This window comes from Bos grunniens, chromosome 2 (assembly GCF_055505025.1).
Source record: "Bos grunniens cultivar Pamir isolate PY7600 chromosome 2, Bosgru_T2T1.0, whole genome shotgun sequence".
Lineage (NCBI taxonomy): Eukaryota > Metazoa > Chordata > Mammalia > Artiodactyla > Bovidae > Bos > Bos grunniens.
In genome coordinates this window covers 135,134,224-135,152,570 of record NC_141166.1, presented here as the reverse complement: position 1 = coordinate 135,152,570, position 18,347 = coordinate 135,134,224, and the positions used below count along the sequence as shown (strand labels likewise).

The 18,347-nt window shown below is 43.7% G+C and overlaps 1 protein-coding gene across 6 annotated transcripts in view; it reads left to right on the top strand.

The window, feature by feature from the left end:
* ARHGEF4 (Rho guanine nucleotide exchange factor 4) overlaps positions 1 to 18,347 on the top strand; it is a 331,792-nt gene that overhangs the window by 297,740 nt on the left and 15,705 nt on the right. For all 6 annotated transcript variants that reach the window (XM_086372203.1, XM_086372239.1, XM_086372228.1 and 3 more), the window contains one exon: positions 13,504 to 13,643. In XM_086372203.1, coding sequence (XP_086228329.1) covers positions 13,504 to 13,643 — 140 coding nt within the window. The remainder of the gene's footprint in view (positions 1 to 13,503; positions 13,644 to 18,347) is intronic.

Here is an 18,347-nt window from a genome sequence, read left to right as displayed (position 1 = left end):
TTCTTTGAATAATAGGGAATCAGGGCAGCAAACAGCCACATGTAGTAGGATGGTTCGCGGGAGAAAAGGCCACAGGGAAGCAAGAGGCTGTGTGCTCATGGAAGCCAGAAGCTCAGAGATCCTGGAGAGGTGCAGGCAAGAGTGTGGGCATTTGGCCAGGTTTTAATCCTGCTTCTGCTGCTGACTGCCTCTGAGACCTTAGCAAGTGTCTTAACCTCTGTGAGCCTCAAGAATGATCTGTGTACCGTGTCTAATAATACCTGTTTCACAGGTAGACTTGAATCTGATAGGTTAGTAGGCAATACATTATAAATTCTCAGTAAAAGTTATTTTACTCTCACCTGTAGAGAACGGGGAGGCTGGGGAGAACAAAAGAAGGTCACAGTCTTTCCTGTGAGAAAACCCTGAGAAATAAGCTTTGAAGTGCAGAGAGGGTTCAGATTTGATGCCCTAGATGTTGGAAAGTTTTCTTTGCTGAATGAAAAAGTACTCAGGAGCTTAAAAAAGCAGACTTTGTGCAACCTAAATCCAAAATCTTGAGTTAAGGGGATCTCTGAATATGATATGGGATCCTGGAACAGAAAGTGTATTAAGGGAAAAACCGAGGAAAGTATGAAGTGAACTGAAAGTCGCTCAGTCGTGTCCGACTCTTTGCGACCCCATGAATCGCAGCACGTCAGGCCTCCCTCTCCATCACCAACTCCCGGAGTTTACCCAAACTCACATCCATCGAGTTGATGATGCCATCCAGCCATCTCATCCTCTGTCGTCCCCTTCTCCTCCTGCCCCCAATCCCTCCCAGCATCAGGGTCTTTTCCGATGAGTCAACTCTTCACATGAGGTGGCCAAAGTACTGGAGTTTCAGCTTCAGCATCAGTCCTTCCAATAAACACCCAGGACCTATCTCCTTCAGAATGGACTCATTGGATCTCCTTGCAGTCCAAGGGACTCTCAAGAGTCTTCTCCAGCACCACAATTCAAGAGCATGAATTCTTCGGCACTCAGCTTTCTTCACAGTCCAACTCTCACATCCATACATGACCACTGGAAAGACCATAGCCTTGACTAGATAGACCTTTGTTGGCAAAGTAATGTCTCTGCTTTTAAATATGCTATCTAGGTGGTCATAACTTTCCTTGTCAGGGAATGTTTAATAGGAGGATTCCTACGTGCTGTTTCTTATAAATTCTCTGTTCCTTATCAGTTCCTATTCTGAGAATGAGTAGAGCTGCACACAGCTCTCAGGACTGAAATCATGAGAAATGGTATCTCCTTGGATTCCTTTCAGTAACTCCCTTCAGTGACTCTTTTCAGTGTCAGCGACCTTGTATGTATTAGACTATCCATATTGTGGCTATTGATAAAATTTCATCCTGTGTAATAGCTGAGTAATCATCTTACTAAAGATATATAAGCCTGCATTTCTGCTAATAAAATACCTTTGCTCCATCAGAGCTTGGGTCCCCATGTCTTTCTTTCTTTCTTTCTCTCTCTCTCTCTTCCTCCCTCCAGCTCTCTCTGTCACTTTCTTATCGTCGACTCCGGACCACCAGGTTCCGGTCCATTAAAGGACCCCAACACCAAGGAGTAAGCGTCTTTTAATTTCATGGCTGCAGTCACCATCTGCAGTGATTTTGGAGCCCCCCAAAATAAAGTCTGACACTGTTTCCACTGTTTCCCCATCTATTTCCCATGAAGTGATGGGACCAGATGCCATGATCTTAGTTTTCTGAATGTTGAGCTTTAAGCCAACTTTTTCACTCTCCTCTTTCACCTTCATCAAGAGGCTTTTTAGTTCCTCTTCACTTTCTGCCATAAGGTTGGTGTCATCTGCATGTCTGAGGTTATTGATATTTCTCCCGGCAATCTTGATTCCAGCTTGCACTTCTTCCAGCCCAGCATTTCTCATGATGTATTCTGCATGTAAGTTAAATAAGCAGGGTGACAATATACTGCCTTGACATACTCCTTTTAGGAATGAGTGAATGGACAAATCCCGGTCTGCTTGCTCCCTAAGCAGCAAACACAGACTTTTCCACCCTCGTCTGAATCGCCATCTGCAGGAACCCTTCATATAGGATTTAAACAGACTCAGTCTGGTGAAAACAGCCCAGAGATCTGGGTGATTTGGGGAAAGGAACATTACCTCCCTGGGCCCCAGCTTCCTCATGTACAGAACTGGGTGACGATGTAACCTTCTTTGTTCGTGTCACTGGGATGTGGTGAGAAGCCCAAGATGCTGAAGTATGAGTATTTACTCTTGTTGATCAGCATGGGACTGCCTAGAGCAACACTGCTTGCACCAACAATCCTCCTGCTGCTGTCCCTTCCCTTCCCTGTTCCTGGGATTCTGGAACTCTTCCATGTCCTAGAACAACCCCCCACTTGATTCTGGGGCCTGACGTTGTCCCCGTCACCTAGAACACTCTTCACACTTCCCCAGCCCCTCACACCCCCAGGTCACCCCCAACACAGGGTGGCCAGGACCTCCCACACTTGGGCAGGGGCTCCTGAGCTTGCTGCTTCATCACTTCATCACTCTTTCTCCCCTGTTTCTGCTGGACTCTGATCTCTAGGAGAGCAGGGTGTGTGTCTGTCTTATGCACATGAAGTCCTCAGAACCCCTTGTGTGTCTGGCGACACAAACACCATTGGCACCGAACACTTTTCAGTGAATTCAGAAACAAGCAAGGGCAAAGATGTGATAAGTGGAAGCCCCTAACCAGTGGGTTCTGGGGGAGCCATGAAGGCTGCCACACCCCTTCAGACACCCCCAGCATTCTGCATTCCTGTTTCTACTCTAATAAGAGTGTGTGCCAGGGCCTTTAGGGTTTCCTAAAGGGGCCTTACAGCCACCCCAAAGACTGTCTGCCCTGACTTTGCTGGAGCAGAATTTCCTGAGAGTTAGTAAATCACTTTGTTAAGAACTATCTGAGAACAGTTCTCACCGCTGTTTGAGTCTGCACGCGTTGATCCTGCAGGGGCCCAATCCAAACTTTCTGGGGAGGGCAAGAAAATGTATCTCTGACAAGTTCCCAGTGGATGCTGATGCTCTGGGACCCATTTTGAGAACTACTCTTCTCTAGGGCAGCACACAGTAGACTTCCCTCTTTGGAAGAACCACAGCTTTTCCTTATAAGTGGAGACAGAGGATTATTTGGGTGCTACAGTCTACAGGGTCACAAAGAGTCAGGCACAACTGAGCAACTGAGCACACACACGCACACCAGTGTTCTTAGCTGTGTTGCTGTATAAATGTTCTAAAGTATTAGAATCCCATAATGGATCAGACAGCTGGCCTGTCTTCCTACATAAAAATTAAAAATCCAAAATCAAGACTGATTTTGTGTTGACCATGCCACAGTCAACTTGTGTTTTGGCCATTAATTTGTTCACCCAAAGATGCTTGCAGAGCACAAGCGACACCTTTTAATGCCTTCATGTACATTAACTGCACATGAACCTTCCATGAAGCCTTGCTTGTAAAAAAGGAGTTTGAATGCATCTCAGAGGACAGATGATTGTCTGTGTCCCCTGGCTGCTTGCAGACCAGCACAGGGCCTGGGTGTCCTGACTGCCGTCCTGGGGTGGTCCTCCCACCGCCGCCTCCACTCGTATCCCTGTGAGCTGCCTCCTTTCTTTCTTCATGCAAACACCCACTTTGCCCCAGACCCTATCCTGAAAGCTGGATATTAGATGATGATAAAAACATGGGGAGACTCATGTTGAAACTGCTTTCTTTTTCTCTCAGGTTGCAAACTTGCTAAATAAGCAATGATTTTGTGAGCTGCTGAGACTCCAGCTAGGACTGGCTAAGAAAGAGCCAAGAAAAGTTGTAACTCTTACAAGGAATCTGTTCTGTTCCCTCAAAGGGATGATTGGTTTTTAAATTCTCCTAGAAGAAGGTGTGGCAGTGAGAGGAACAAACTTTGTATCTTTTAAGACGTATACTATAGTATTTACAGATTAAATTATATGGTGTCTAGGATTTGCTTTAAAATAATGCAGCACTGAAAGAAATCGAAGATCTAAGTATGGAGAGAGATTCCACAGATTGGAGGATTCAAGAGAATAAAGTGAAAATGAAACTGCTAGTCGCTCTGTCATGTCCCCATGGACTGTATAGCCAACCCTGTTCCTCTGTCCATGGAACTGTCTAGGCAAAAATACTAGAGGGGGCAGCTATTTCCTTCTCCAGGAGATCTTCCTAACCAGTCATCTCCAAACTGATACAGAGGTTTGTAAACTGTTTCTATCAAAATCCCGGCAAGATTTTTTAATAAATATAGACAGGATTATTCTAATATTTGTATAGAAAGGCAAAGGAACAGAAATAGCTAAAATAGTTCTAAAAAGAGGAATAAAGTAAGAGGAACCACTCTACTAGATTTCAAGAATTATTATACATACAACTACAGAAAATAAGACTGTGATATTGGAGAACAAACAAGTAAATTAATGGATCAGAATCGAGAATCCAGAAATAGTGCCAAACAAGAATAACCGACCAATTTTTAAAACAGCTTTATTGAGATATAAGCCATATACCATACCACTCATCCATGTAAAGTATAAAATTCAATGGTTTTTTGCTATAAGTTATTTTTTTAAATTGTGATACATATATATTTTAAAATTTGCCATTTAATATGTGGCATTATTTTCACAATATGTGTAACCATGATCACTATATATTGCAAAATTTTTTCATCACTCCAGATAGACACTCTGTAACCAAAAGCAACTGTAAGCAACTCCCTGTTCCCGCCTCCCTTTGGCCCCTGGTAACCACTAACCTATTTTCTGTGGCTAAGAATTTGCCTGTTCTAGGTACCTTATATAAACAGGATCATATATGTGTCCTTTTGTGTCTGGCTGATTTCACTTAACAGAGTATTTTCCAGGTTCACCCATGTTGTAGTATTATCAGAACATCATTCCTTTTTATGGCTGAATAATATTTCATTATATGTAAATACAACATTTTGCTTATCCGTTTATTTGTTGATGGACATTTGGGTTGTTCCCACCTTTTGACTATTATGAATAATGCTGCCATGAACATTGGTATACTAGAATCTGAGTCCCTGATTTTCATTCTTTTGGGTACGTACCTAGAGGTGAGATTTCTAGATCATATGGTAATTCTATGTTTTGTTTTTTTGAGGACCTGCTGAACTCATTTCTACAGCAACCACCCTGTATCTTTTTTGAAGAAATGTCTACTCAAGATATTTGCCCATTTTTCCAAGATCAGATAAGATCAGGCACGTACATTCACAGTGGTATGGCTGTTTTTAATGCCCATTTTTAAATCAGTTTGTTGTTGTTTCTGTTGTGGTTCTTGAATTGTAGGAGTTCTTCTGTGTATTTCTGGATATTATTTCCTTATCAGATGGATAATTTGCAAATATTTTCTCCCATTCAATAGGCCACCTTTTCACTTTCTTAAAAGTATCCTATCTTGTACAGAACTTCAAATTTTTGACGTTGTCCAGTTTATCTATTTTTTGTTGTTGTTCCCTGTGCTTTTGGTGTCATATACAAGAAATAATTTCCACATCCAATGTCATAAAACTTTTCTTTTGTTTTCTTCAGTCTTACAGTTTTAGCTCTTATGTTTAGGTCTTTGATTCATTTTGAGTTAATTTTTGTATATGGTGTTAGATAAATATCTAACTTCATTATTTTGCATGTGTGTATCCAGTTTCCCAAAACAGTTTATTGAAAAGACTGTCTTTTTCCTCACTGACTTATCTTGGCACCTTTGTTGAAAATCAGTTGACCATTTAGGTGATGGTTTATTTCTGAGATCTCTATTCTATTCTGTTAGACCAATAGAATATACGTCTGTCCTTATGCCAGTACCACGCTGTTGGATCACTGTATCTTTGTAGTAAGTTTTGAAATCAAGTATTGTGAGCCCTCCAGCTTAATTTTTTCAAGATATTTTTGGTTATTCAGGGTCCCTTGAGATTCCATATGAATTTTGGAATGAGTTTTTCTACTTCTGTAAAAATGCCATTAGGATTTTTTAGAGTTTGCTTTGAATCTGTAGATTGCTTTGAGTAGTACTGTCATCTTAACAGTATTAAATCTCTTAATCCATAAATATGGAATATCTTTCCATTTATTTAGGTTTTCTTTTCATGGTTTTCAGCAATGTTACAATTTTCATTGTATAAATCTTTTACCTTCTTGGTTAAAATTATTCCTAAGTATTTCATTATTTTCAATGCTACTATAGTGAAATTTGAAATTTTTTTTCTTTTCAAATTGTTCACTGCAAGTATATAAAAATAAAACTGATTTTTGTGTGTTGACTTATATCCTGCAACATTGTTGAATTTATATATTAGCTCTAAAATCTGATGTGGATCTTTAGAATTTTCTATATTTAAGATTGTATCATCTATGAACATAAATAATTTTACTTTGTCATTTCCAATTTGGATGATTTTTATTTCTTTTTCTTGCCTAGTTGGGCACAGCTTCCAACACTGTGTTGAATATAAGCAGTGAAAGCAGGCATCCTTGTCTTGCTCCTGATCTTAAGGAAAAGCCTTCATTTTCTCACTGTTAAGCATGATGTTAGCTATGGATTTTTCACATATGGCCTTTATCATGTTGGGGACCTTCTCTTCCCATCCTGCTTTGAATAGGATCATGAAATAGTGTTGAACTTTGTCAGTGCTCTCTCATCAATTGAGATGACCATGTGGGTTTTTTTTTTCCCTTCATTCTGTTATTGTCTTATATTATATTGAATTATTTTAATATGTTAAGCCATTCTTGAATTTCCAGAAATAAATCCCAATTGGTCAAGATACGTAATTCTTTTAATATATAATCCTTTTTCAGAAGCGTTTGAGAAAGATTAATACTAATTGTTGTTTAAATGTTTGGTAGAATTCTCTAGTGAAACGGTCAAATCTTGAGCTTTTTTCTGTTGGGAAGTTTGTGATCCAATTTCCCTACTAATTATAGGTCTATTCAGATTTTCTATTTCTTCTTGAGTCAATTTTAGTAATGTGTTTTTCTAAGAATTTACTCATATAGCCTAGTTTATCTAATTTGTCGGTTGATAGTATTATCTTATAATTCTTCTTATTTTTTTTAAATTGATAGTAATATCCCCACTTGGCTAACAGAATTTTGACAAAAGTGCAGAAGCAATTCAGTAGAGGAAAGATTTTTTTTTTTTTTCAGAAATAGTGCTGGAACAGTTGGACATCCATAGGCAATAAAAATGAAATTTCACCTAAATCTCACATTTTATACAAAAAAAAAAAGCTAAAATGAATCATAGGTTCAACTGTAAAAGGTAAAACTATAAAGGTTTTAGAATAAAACATAAGTGAAAATCTTTTGGAACTAAGATTTGGTGAAGTTCTTAGATATAACTCCAAGAGTATCACCCATAAAAGGAAAAATTGATAAATTGAACTTTGTCAAAATTTAAAACTTTTGCTCTGTAAAAATCCTTGTTAAGAGGATGAAAAGCAACAGACTGAGTGAGAGAAAATACCTGCAAACCATATGTCTGACAAAGGACTCATCCCTAGAATATATACAGAACTTTCAAATCTCAACATAAAACAATAAACAGTACAAATAGAAAATGTGCAGAAACATGAACAAATACTTCATTGGAAAAGATGTGTGAATGGCAAATAGGTACATGAAAAGATGTTCAGCACCACCTGCCTTTTGGGAAATGCAAATAAAGACCAAGATGCAATATACTTAGATGGATAGATAGCACCACCAACTCAATGAATATGAATGTGAGCAAACTCTGGGAGATAGTGGAGGACAGAGGAGCCTGGCTTGCTACAGTCCATGTGGTCGCAGAGTATGACGCAACTTAGTGACAGAACAACAACAAGCAATATTATTATACACCTATCTGAATGTCTAAAGTATAAAATACAGACAATACCAAATGCTGGTAAGGATGCTGAGAAACTGGATCTTTCATCCATTGTAGTGGGAATGTAAAATGGTACAATCACTCTAGAAAATAGTTCAACAGTTTCTTTAAAAAAAAAAAAAAATCAACTGTTCTATTGACATCAGCAATGCAGCAGCAAGTGGTGGTGTGCAGCAAGATCTTTATTCCCTGCCCAGGAGTTGAAGCTCGGTAACCTGGATGAGAACCAGGAATCCTAGCCATCAGATCAACAAGGGCTAGAGGCTAGAAGGTAGAAGCTATTTTTCCCTGGATCTTTGCCCCCAGTGAAAAATGCATTTATCATGGAAGCAGAAACTGTAAATGCAGGTACAAAGTTTATTATTAGAGTCATAGCACAACAAGTGGGAGAGCACAGAAGCTTCTGTATTTTTAGTTAAGACAGAAGCAATGTAGAGATGCACATCCAGAGAGAAAGAGTGTGGACATCTCTGCTTATGAGGAGAGCAGTAAAGAGGTGGTTAAGTTATTTATATAGGCCAGTTCTTCCTGGTTGTTGTCTTCCTTCAGGCCAATTATCTGGATTCTTTTTCCACACCTGACCTACCCTGGCACCCTCCCCCGGGGTATGCACACACCCCTCAGCCAAGATAGGTCTTGAAGTCTTCTGGGAGGAGCAAGATTCATTATGGCCTGGCATTATCTCTTAACTTTTGACCCACATAATCTGATAGCTCAGTTGGTAAAGAATCCACCTGCAATGCGGGAGACCTGGGTTCAATCCCTGGGTTGGGGAGATCCCCTGGAGAAGAGAAAGGCTACCCACTCCAGTATTCTGGCCTGGAGAATTCCACGGACTGTATAATCCATGGGGTCGCAAAGAGTTGGACACAACCCAGCGATTTTCACTTTTGACCTACTAGGAGCCTTTCTGTGTACATGTAGTCTCTCCCTTGTCTCAAGAGAAGAGGGTGTGGAGATCCCTTAATCTTTTACTCAAATAGGGTTTTTCCCCTCTTTGTCCTTGCTATGACTATTACACTAAAGTGTTTGCAAGAGACCAATGCTGGCTATTTACCCTGTTTCTGTTACTTCCATTTCGGAGGGCAAATAGGAAGCTGATTGTAAATGCCTTAATTGGAGCTCACCTATCTCTTATCTCAAGAAATGCTAACAATTAGTTAGTATCCAGCTTGAAGCCCACTTTTATCCCTCATGAAATGTGAACAGGAGACCAGTTGTAACATCTAACCTGGAGCTCATCTATATCCTACATTAGTACGACTCAGCAGTTGTACTCCTGGGCAATCACATTTATCTCAGAAAAAGGAAAACTTATGTCCACCCCAAAACCTGTACATGAGAGTTCCCAGTAGCTTTATTTGTAAGAGCCTAAAATTGAAATGTATGGATGTGAAAGTTGGACTATACTATACTCAGAAAGCTGAGTGCCGAAGAATTGATGCTTTTGAACTGTGGTGTTGGAGAAGACTCTTGAGAGTCCCTTGGACTGCAAGGAGATCCAACCAGTCCATCCTAAAGGAGATCAGTCCTGGGTGTTCATTGGAGGGAATGATGCTGAAGGTGAAGCTCCAATACTTTGGCCACCTGATGTGAAGAACTGACTCATTTGAAAAGACTCAGATGCTGGGAAAGATTGAAGGCGGGAGATGAAGGGGACAACAGAGGATGAGATGGCTGGATGGCATCACCAACTCAATGGACATGAGTTTGAGTAAACTTTGGGAATTGGTGATGGACAGGGAGGCCTGGAGTGCTGCAGTCCATGGGGTCACAAAGAGTCGGACACGACTGAGTAACTGAACTGAACTGAATCTGAAAATTGAAAACTACCTGGATGTCTTTCAATGGGTGAATGTTTAAACAAATTTTACATCTATTGCATGGAGTACTAGTAAGCAATAAAAAGGAATGAAGTAAAAATAGAAGCAACCACTTGGATGAATCCCAAGGACATTTGCCTGAGTGAAAAAAGTCAACCTCCCAAGCTTATATAATGCTTGTTATGGTTGTTACACAAATCTACACAGCTATAAAATGACATAGAACAATTTACAGGCCTTATACCAAGGGCAGTTTCCTGGAGTCATATGAAATATAATCATTGGGGGAATCTGGGTAAAGAGGACACAGGATCACTCTGCGCTAGAGTCTCAACACCCTACACTTTACATTTATTTCAAAATAAAAAGATTTTTTCATGCTGTAGAGAAGGTATGACAGACAACCTTGGATGGACTATAGTCTGTTTTAGATATGTATTGTAGTTAAAAAAAATAGTCCTCATCTTGTTTAGAAATATATATTATAGTGTTTACAGATGAAACTATGTCTTATCTTGGATCTAGTGAGGAAACTATGCAGATGATGAAACAAAACTGCCCACATGTTGAGAATTATCGAAGCTGGGTGATGGGTGTACAAGGTTCCTTATACTATCGTGTCTCCCTTTGTACACATTTGAAAGTTTCCATAATAAAACAGTTTTCAAATGTAAATGAAATACAAGTTATGAGAGTTCCTTGGGATTCCTGACTGTGTATATCAGTAAAAGGCTCCTGCTCCCAAGATGGGCTCAGACCATTTGGTCTCCAGGCACAGACCCGGGTTTGCTCAGGTCAGTTCAGGACCCCATCATTAACATAACATAAGACACCTTTGTCACATATAGGACATTTCAAGGGTTGTAGGAGCTCTGTGCCAGGAACAGGTTGAACATCAAGCATCTATCTATTTTTATAAATCACAGTATTGCAGATTCCAGCCACATACAATAACACAAAAATCATTTCCAAGTGTGTTAAAAACTTAAATGTCTTAAGTGAAAGTGAAGTCACTCAGTCGTGTCTGGCTCTTTGCGACCCCATGGACTGGAGCCTACCAGGCTCCTCTGTCCATGGAATTTTCCAGGCAAGAGTATTGGAGTAGGTTGCCATTTCCTTCTCCAGGGGATTTTCTGGACCCAGGGATCGAACCCAAGTCTCCCGCATTGCAGGCAGACACTTTACCATCTGAGCCACCTGGGAAGCCTAAATGTCTAAAGAAAAATATAAAACATGAAAGGAGAATATCTTTATAACCTTGAGGTAGAAAAGAATTTCCTAAACACACAAAAAATAAAGTACGATTTCCCTGATGGTCCAGTAGCTAAGAACCCGCCTACCAATGCAGGTGACACAAGTTCGATCCCTGGTCCAAGAAGATTCCACATGCCGTGGGGCAACTAAGCCCATGGGCCCTGTGCTCTGGAGCCTGAGCGCCATAACTGCTGAGCCCATGTCATGTAGCTACTGAAGCTTGTGCGCCCTAGAGCCTGTGCTCTGCAACAAGAGAAGCCACCGCAGTGAGGAGCATGTGCACCGCAACTGGAGAGGGAAGCCCTCACGCGGCAACGAAGACCCAGAGCCCCCGGAGGCAGATAAGCAATAGTGTTTCCATGTACTAGGGATAAAAACATTCTGAAAAAATATAAACTATACATGATAACGTTGGCAAATTTGTCTATATTAAAATTGAGAACTCCTTGGGAATTCCCTGGAAGTCCAGTGGTGAGGACTCTGAGCTTTCACTGCAGAGGGCCTACGTTGGATCCCTGATTGGGGAACTAAGATCCCACAAGCCATATGGCATGGCTAAAAAATAAGTAAATAAATAAATCAAGTTAAGAACTTCTGTTCATCAAAAATACCTTAAAGAGACAAGACATTACAAACAGGAAAATGATAGTTGTAGCACAGTTAAGTGACAAAGATTTAGAATCCAGAATAGAGGGAGGAAAGTATATGTATATAAAACTAGACTCACATAGAAATATATTTTTTACATTAATGATTATATTAAAGATAAAATAACAGACACTTCACATTAAAGGAAATACAAATAATGCATAAACATAGATATTCAACTCATGAGTAAGCAGAGAATTTTAAATTAAAATTTAAGATCTTAAAATTCTTAAAATTCAACAATTTAAAATTTAAAATTTTTTAATTAAAATTTTAAATAAAAATTAAGATCCCTTCTCATACCCATCAGCCTGTCAAAAATGAAAATGTCCGACAATGCCCATCCCAAGAGTTGGGAGGATGTAGAGTGGCGAGAACATTCATACGCACTGTCTGAAGTCTAAATTGGTAGGATAGTTTAGGGAAGAGTGTGGTATACTCAGGACCTAGGGATGTCACCCCTAGCTGTCTATACCCAGGAGCATAAATTCGCACCACAGGTAATGATTTCATCCAAGGGGGGTGAAAATCTTAGCTATTACAATAGTTTGTGATCCTCCAAAGAGCCACAGAAGTTTAAAATATACAGTATATTTGTGGTATTAAGTTTTCATTGGGGTGAATAGGAAAACAATGTATAAGAGGCTTTTTGGATGGGGACAGTCCCTTGAAAAAGAGTTGGGAAACACTGGGAGAAAGTCTGGGACATGTGCCCTGGAGGCCTGTGGGTCTGCATCACCATCCTTTGTACCAGCGACAGACTGGGAAACACTGGCTGTTCTGCAGCAGTGCAGCCTGCCTGCAAAACTGAAGATATTCACAAAATCAAGACTGTGTATCAGGGAGACTGAATCAATCACAGTTACATGAGCTGTTGGGTAAAAAAGCCAATCAGAGAAGAAAAGCTACTGGATGGTTCCTTTTATATGACGTCAAACCATGCAAAACTCAACAGAAATACATGCTAAAGCAAAGACAGCCTGGGTATAATTTATAAAAAGCTTGAAATACTGGATAACTCTAAAGGAGAGAGTGGGGAGTGGGCTTGAAGTGGGATATGCAGGAGTTTGAATTCTATGAGTCTGTATTTTCTTAAACAGGATGATAAATATCAGGATGATAAAAATGTATTTATTAATTTGCAAACAATATTTGCATCTATATACTGTATATTTCTTTGGAGATACATATATTTAATAATCAGGCATTAGCATTTTTAACTGCAGTACTCTTGCCTGGAAAATCCCATGGACGGAGGAGCCTGGTAGGCTGCAGTCCATGGGGTCACGAAGAGTCGGACACGACTGAGCGACTTCCCTTTCACTTTTCACTTTCATGCATTGGAGAAGGAAATGGCAACCCACTCCAGTGTTCTTGTCTGGAGAATTCCTGGGACGGGGGAGCCTGGTGGGCTGCCGTCTCTGGGGTCATACAGAGTCGGACACGACTGAAGCAACTTAGCAGCAGCAGCAGCATTTTTAAGGGCTTTATACCATGTATAAAGTATGGTAAGGTATACCATCTATATCTGATACATTGGTAAGTGATTTTGAATCTAATTCAACTGGAGGGGTCTTGGGTGTCTTGCCACTGGATATAATTGTGTGTCCTTGTTTATGGAACTGGTGGGGACTGAATGGTAGGTGATGTATAGTGATGGTGTGAGGTCAACCAGTGCACTCTTTCAACCAGATTATATTTGTACAGCAAGAATGGTTTGAGAATCTGGTTCCCTGAGCCCCTCTCTCCTTTCAAAGAAGGACTGTTTATCCCTGAAAGACCTGTCTCCTTTTCCATGTGTCCCCTCCCTCAGTCCTCTTTGGCAGCTTCTCTCTCTCCTTCCAGCCCTCCCTGATGGAGCTCTGGACACGGCCCTCCGTGGAGATGAGGCGGGCAGTGAGGAGGACCTGTATGAGGATGTGCATAGCTCCAGCCACCACTACAGCCACACTGGAGGGGGCGGCGAACAGTTGGCCATCAACGAGGTACAGTCGGGGCTGCGTGGGTGGACAGGGCTGGGACGCATGGCCTTTCTAGGGGAGCAACTTCAGCACATTTCATGCAGGCCCGGACAGCCACAGACTGCGTTCCAAGCAGATGACAGTGGCACAGTGTGCACTTGGCACGGTTTCAGCCTGTGGCTCTCACTTTGGAATGTGGTGTCCACGAGCAGAGCTTGTCAAATCCGAGGTCCCTCCTCTCTGCCTTTATGGGGCCTTCAGGGAATCCAGAATATAGGTGTTGTCCCCAGCACCTATGATATAACCCCTGTAATATCATCCTCAATGGAAGATCTGCTTGGGAGGAAGGAGGACAGGGGTTAGCCCCTTAGATGATTTAAAATAGCCATGAAGTAATGATTTCTTCAAAATCCATTATTCATAAGGATTAAGCATCCAAATAAATTGATTTTTCCAATATTTGAAGCCTTTCTTTAAGTGCTTCTAATAAGCTGTTTTGAGTAGAAGGGGCTCCAAAATGATGTCATCTTAAGCACAATTCACAGAAAATATCTTGCTTTTCCTTGATGACTCAGTGGCCCTTCCCAGTGTTGGGGCCCAACCCTGGTGGGAGGCCGTGTACGGCGGGGGAGAACCTCCCACCCCTTGGATCAGAACTCCTCCCTGCAGTGGCTAGACACACAGATCTGAGCAGGTAGCCCTGTGAGCACTGATTTACTGAACTGAAAAATAGGATGACCATGTGGTTGCAGGAGGACAGACTGAAATAACAAACGTGAGTAACGTGGCATGTGGTAGGTTCTTGGTCTCCAATGATGAGGATGATAATGAGGAAGAAACAGTAACGTAAAGCTTTCCAGGACTCTGAAAAGGTGTGGGGTTATCTGATTGGCCATCAGTGCAGCCTTGTTACAGCTTTCCTGTCTGCTTTTTATAGCCTTCTCCTACCTGATGGTGGAATCTGGCCGGTCATGTTGTGCTGCTAGTTGGGGATGTGCCTTTTCGACCCTTGACAAATTGTCCACTCTCAGATGCTTTGGATGAGGAAAGCTAAGAGCCAGAGTGCTCCAGAAGAACAAATAATCTCTGATGTGGGGCAGGAGGGGCCACGTTTTGATAGAAATGAAGGCAATTAGGACTATGAATTGTATACGACCTATTTTGACTGCTTAGAGAATTTGTTTCCTGTTTGGGTCAAAGGTCCTGCCTGGTGTTTGAGGTTACTGAGAGGACAGGGTGGTGATGTTGTGTTTATGTTTAGAACCCTCAGTGCTTCCAAGGTTCTGGTCTTCCCCGGACCCTGTGAGAGCCCCCGGGATGGAGGGGGATGGCAAAGTGCACCGCAGAGGAGGGCCAGGGCCAGCTGCAGAGCCCCTCCGGTGACGCAGTGAGCTGACTCGGGGCAGAGACTGGGATGCTCTCCCCATGAGACCCACTGGCACTTCCAGACCCCAATGTACAACGTCCTGAAGCAGGCAGCACAGCGCAGAGCAGGGCATGGGTCTGACCCCCTTCCTGACACTGGCTAGTGGAGGAGCTGCTGCAGGTTATTCCGTCTCAGCCTCTGTTTCCTCGATGTGGGGTAGATGTTGCACCTGTGCCCAGTGGCATGTCAGAATCACTGTGCCCAGGTGTACTGGATACTCAGGAAAGGCAGTATTTGTTATGATTTGTTGGCAGCATTCACGAGATTCACCTTAATGGGAACTCCAAAGAGACGTAAGAGTTGAGTCTCCAGTGACAGGCTGGTTCACCCAGACTTGTGAGGGCAGCGCGTCCTCCTCTGCGTCCCTGGCCCCTCTCATGCTCATGGCTCTCACATGTGTGGCAAGAAGGCTTGCTGGGGCTCAGCGTGGGTTTCAGGCTTGGAAATAACAGAAGCCACAGGTGTCAGAGAAAAGTCCATACTAAATAACATCACTTGTATTTTCTAAGAACATATGAGTGTCATGCTCTAAATTGGGACCCTTTCTTATTCCTGGTGACCTAAGAAGGAGCGATCACTCCTCAGTCTCCTAAGCAGGAGGAAATGGAAACCACCTGGGCTGAAAAGCAGGCACATCACAGGGGCACAGTGAAGCCCTTTTGTGTTCTGAGTGTGTGAGGAGCGCGTGTGTGTGACCACGTGAGGGTCTGGATGTGGAGTGTACGCCTGTGTGTGGTATGCATGAGACACTCATTTACTGTGTGTGTGTGTCAGGCAGTGTCCCAGCCTTGGGACAGAGCTGTGCACAGGATATAGTCCTGCTTTCAGGGAGCTGACGGCGGGGGTTGGGGCAGACAGCGCCCGTCTGTATAGGTCCCTGGCTTTTACTGCATGTGCCCTAATGGAAGGAGAAGGGGGCACAGCGGTGTCTTTTCCCTATATTTCCTGCACCTAACTTGCACCTCACAGCTCGTAATGGTCCAGTTCCTGCAGGATGAGTTAGTGTCAGGGCCCAGAAGTGTCCCCTCTCATCATTGTCCCCTCCAGATGCCTGTGACTGGGCCCAGGCCTGGGCCTGCTCGTCTGCCCAATTTTTACCCTCCTTCCATTCTCTCCCTGCCTCTATGGTTTCAGCCATGCCCTGCTGAGCCCGCGACATCCCTGAGGTCAGGCTTGAGGACGTTCTTACCCCAGGGATTTTTTTTTTTTCTGAAGAGTTGAAGGCTGAAAGTAGGCAATGTCCTTGGAAGACATGATTCCCTTTTCATTTTAACCCCCACACCAAGTTGTGAGATAGAACCAGAGGATGGTAGGCACAGCTCCCAGCCAGGAGGCCTGGGATCTCCTGGTGGCCACTCACTACCCTGCAGACAACAGTGTCTCCCTTCTGGGCCAGGCCAAGCTGCACTGCAGGATGGCACGCGTGGGGAGGGGGGCTTGCCCCCAGCTCTGCCCACTGCCTTCATGGAGCTAAGTGCCTTTGTGTGTCTGGCTCCCCTCTAAGCATTTGTGTATGGAGCTGCTCTGATGGCCCTGGTCCAGGAGGGCAAGGTAAACTGGGGTCAGCTCGTGGATCATCCTGCCAAGAGAAGATGACACCGAGACTAGAGGGCAGACAGACATAAAGCTTGTACTCCAACCTGGGGCTTAAAACGTTTTCAAGGAGTTTTGCCAATAAGTAAGCCAGCACAGCTTCCCTGAGATGACTCAGACAGTAAGGAATCTGCCTGCAATGTGGGAGACCCAGGTTTGATCCCTGGATTGGGAAGATCCCCTGGAGAAGGAACTCGCAACCCACTCCAGTATTCTTGCCTGGAAAATCCATTGACAGAGGAGCCTGATGGGCTCCATCCCTGAGGTTGAAAAGAGTCAGGCATAACTGAGTGACTGCCTCACACACACAGCAGCACAGCAGGTAGGAAGCAGGACTGGCCTGGCCCACGGGGCCATAGAGTCACCAAGGGTAGAAGGTAGTGTGGCTTCCTGTTGCTCCTAGCACTTATTGGCGGAGCATTTAGAGAACACAACAGGATGCAAGGCCGACTTGTGACCACCCCTCCATGGAGGGGGTCTTCCCCCCTCTCTCCAGGAGTTTCTGTCTTCCCCAGTGCCTGGGACTCTGGATATCTGTCCCCAGACCTGACATGGTTCTTGCACCCACTCCCCAGCCCCAGGGAGGAGCCCAGTGCTGGTCAGTGTCCATGGCCAGCAGCCCAGGGCAGCCTCTTCCTTCAACTCCCAAAGCCTTGCCGCTATCTCCACAGCAGTCCTGCCCGCTCACAGACCTGCACACCAATCCACGCCACCACCCTGGTGGGCCAGGCCCTGCTGCCTCCTCCACCTACCTTCCTCTCCCTGGCTTGGATCCTTCGAGCCTGAACCCCTCGGGGGCCTAGGCCTTTGCTTGCAAGCTTTTTTTGGCTTTGCTTTTGGTCATGAAATACTGAAAGCCTATTGCTATTGTCTTTCCTGCCATGTACCCAGACACCAGAATCTGAAGCCTGGGTGCCCAAGGTTGGACAGAGGCCACCTCTCAGTTCTCTGTCCTGGCCCAAGTCCAGAGGTTCTTCTCCCACTGAAACTCTGCTGGGCTGCTCAGCTGTAGAGGGAAGAGAAACCTCATCCCAGAACTGGGCCATGACTGAAGTCCTAAAGCACGCCCCCTGATGCCAGGTAGGTCTTGTAGACCCACAGCAGTCAGCACTGCCCTGACCAGTGGCCTGAAGACACACAGCCATCTGTGCCCTCTTTCCTGGGTGTCTGATGGCACTAGGGGTAAAATGACCCAGGTCAGAGGTCTGAGCCATACCCCACCAGAGGCATGGGATTTGGGGTGCAGGGAGCCCCTACAATCCTTGTAAGAGGTTGAGAGAGAAAATCTTGAACCAGTTTTTTGAAGAACTGGGCAGGAGCAGAAGACTGTTTTCCCCTACTAGACAGATAGGTAGAGCCAGGCTAAACCTTCAGATCTGCAGGGAGCAGACAGCCCATCTGGACATATCCTGACCCTCCTCTGCCGCACCTACAGGTATTTCACCTGCACTGTTCAGCAGGATGGTAACGTCTTCAGGTAACCTCATCTCTCACATGCATATAGAGCTGGCACACACACGGAACCTGAACATACAGTCACCCACAAGGGAACACCCCGCCTCTGCACATAATCCCACCATGGGTTCCTCCTACTCCAGGAGCCACAGAGCTGAGCATGGAGCCTGGAAACTTCTGCCCACATCTGAGATGCTCTTCAGTTTTTTTGGCCCCCTCAGCTGCAGCCTTCTGACCCATTGGAGGAGCACAGT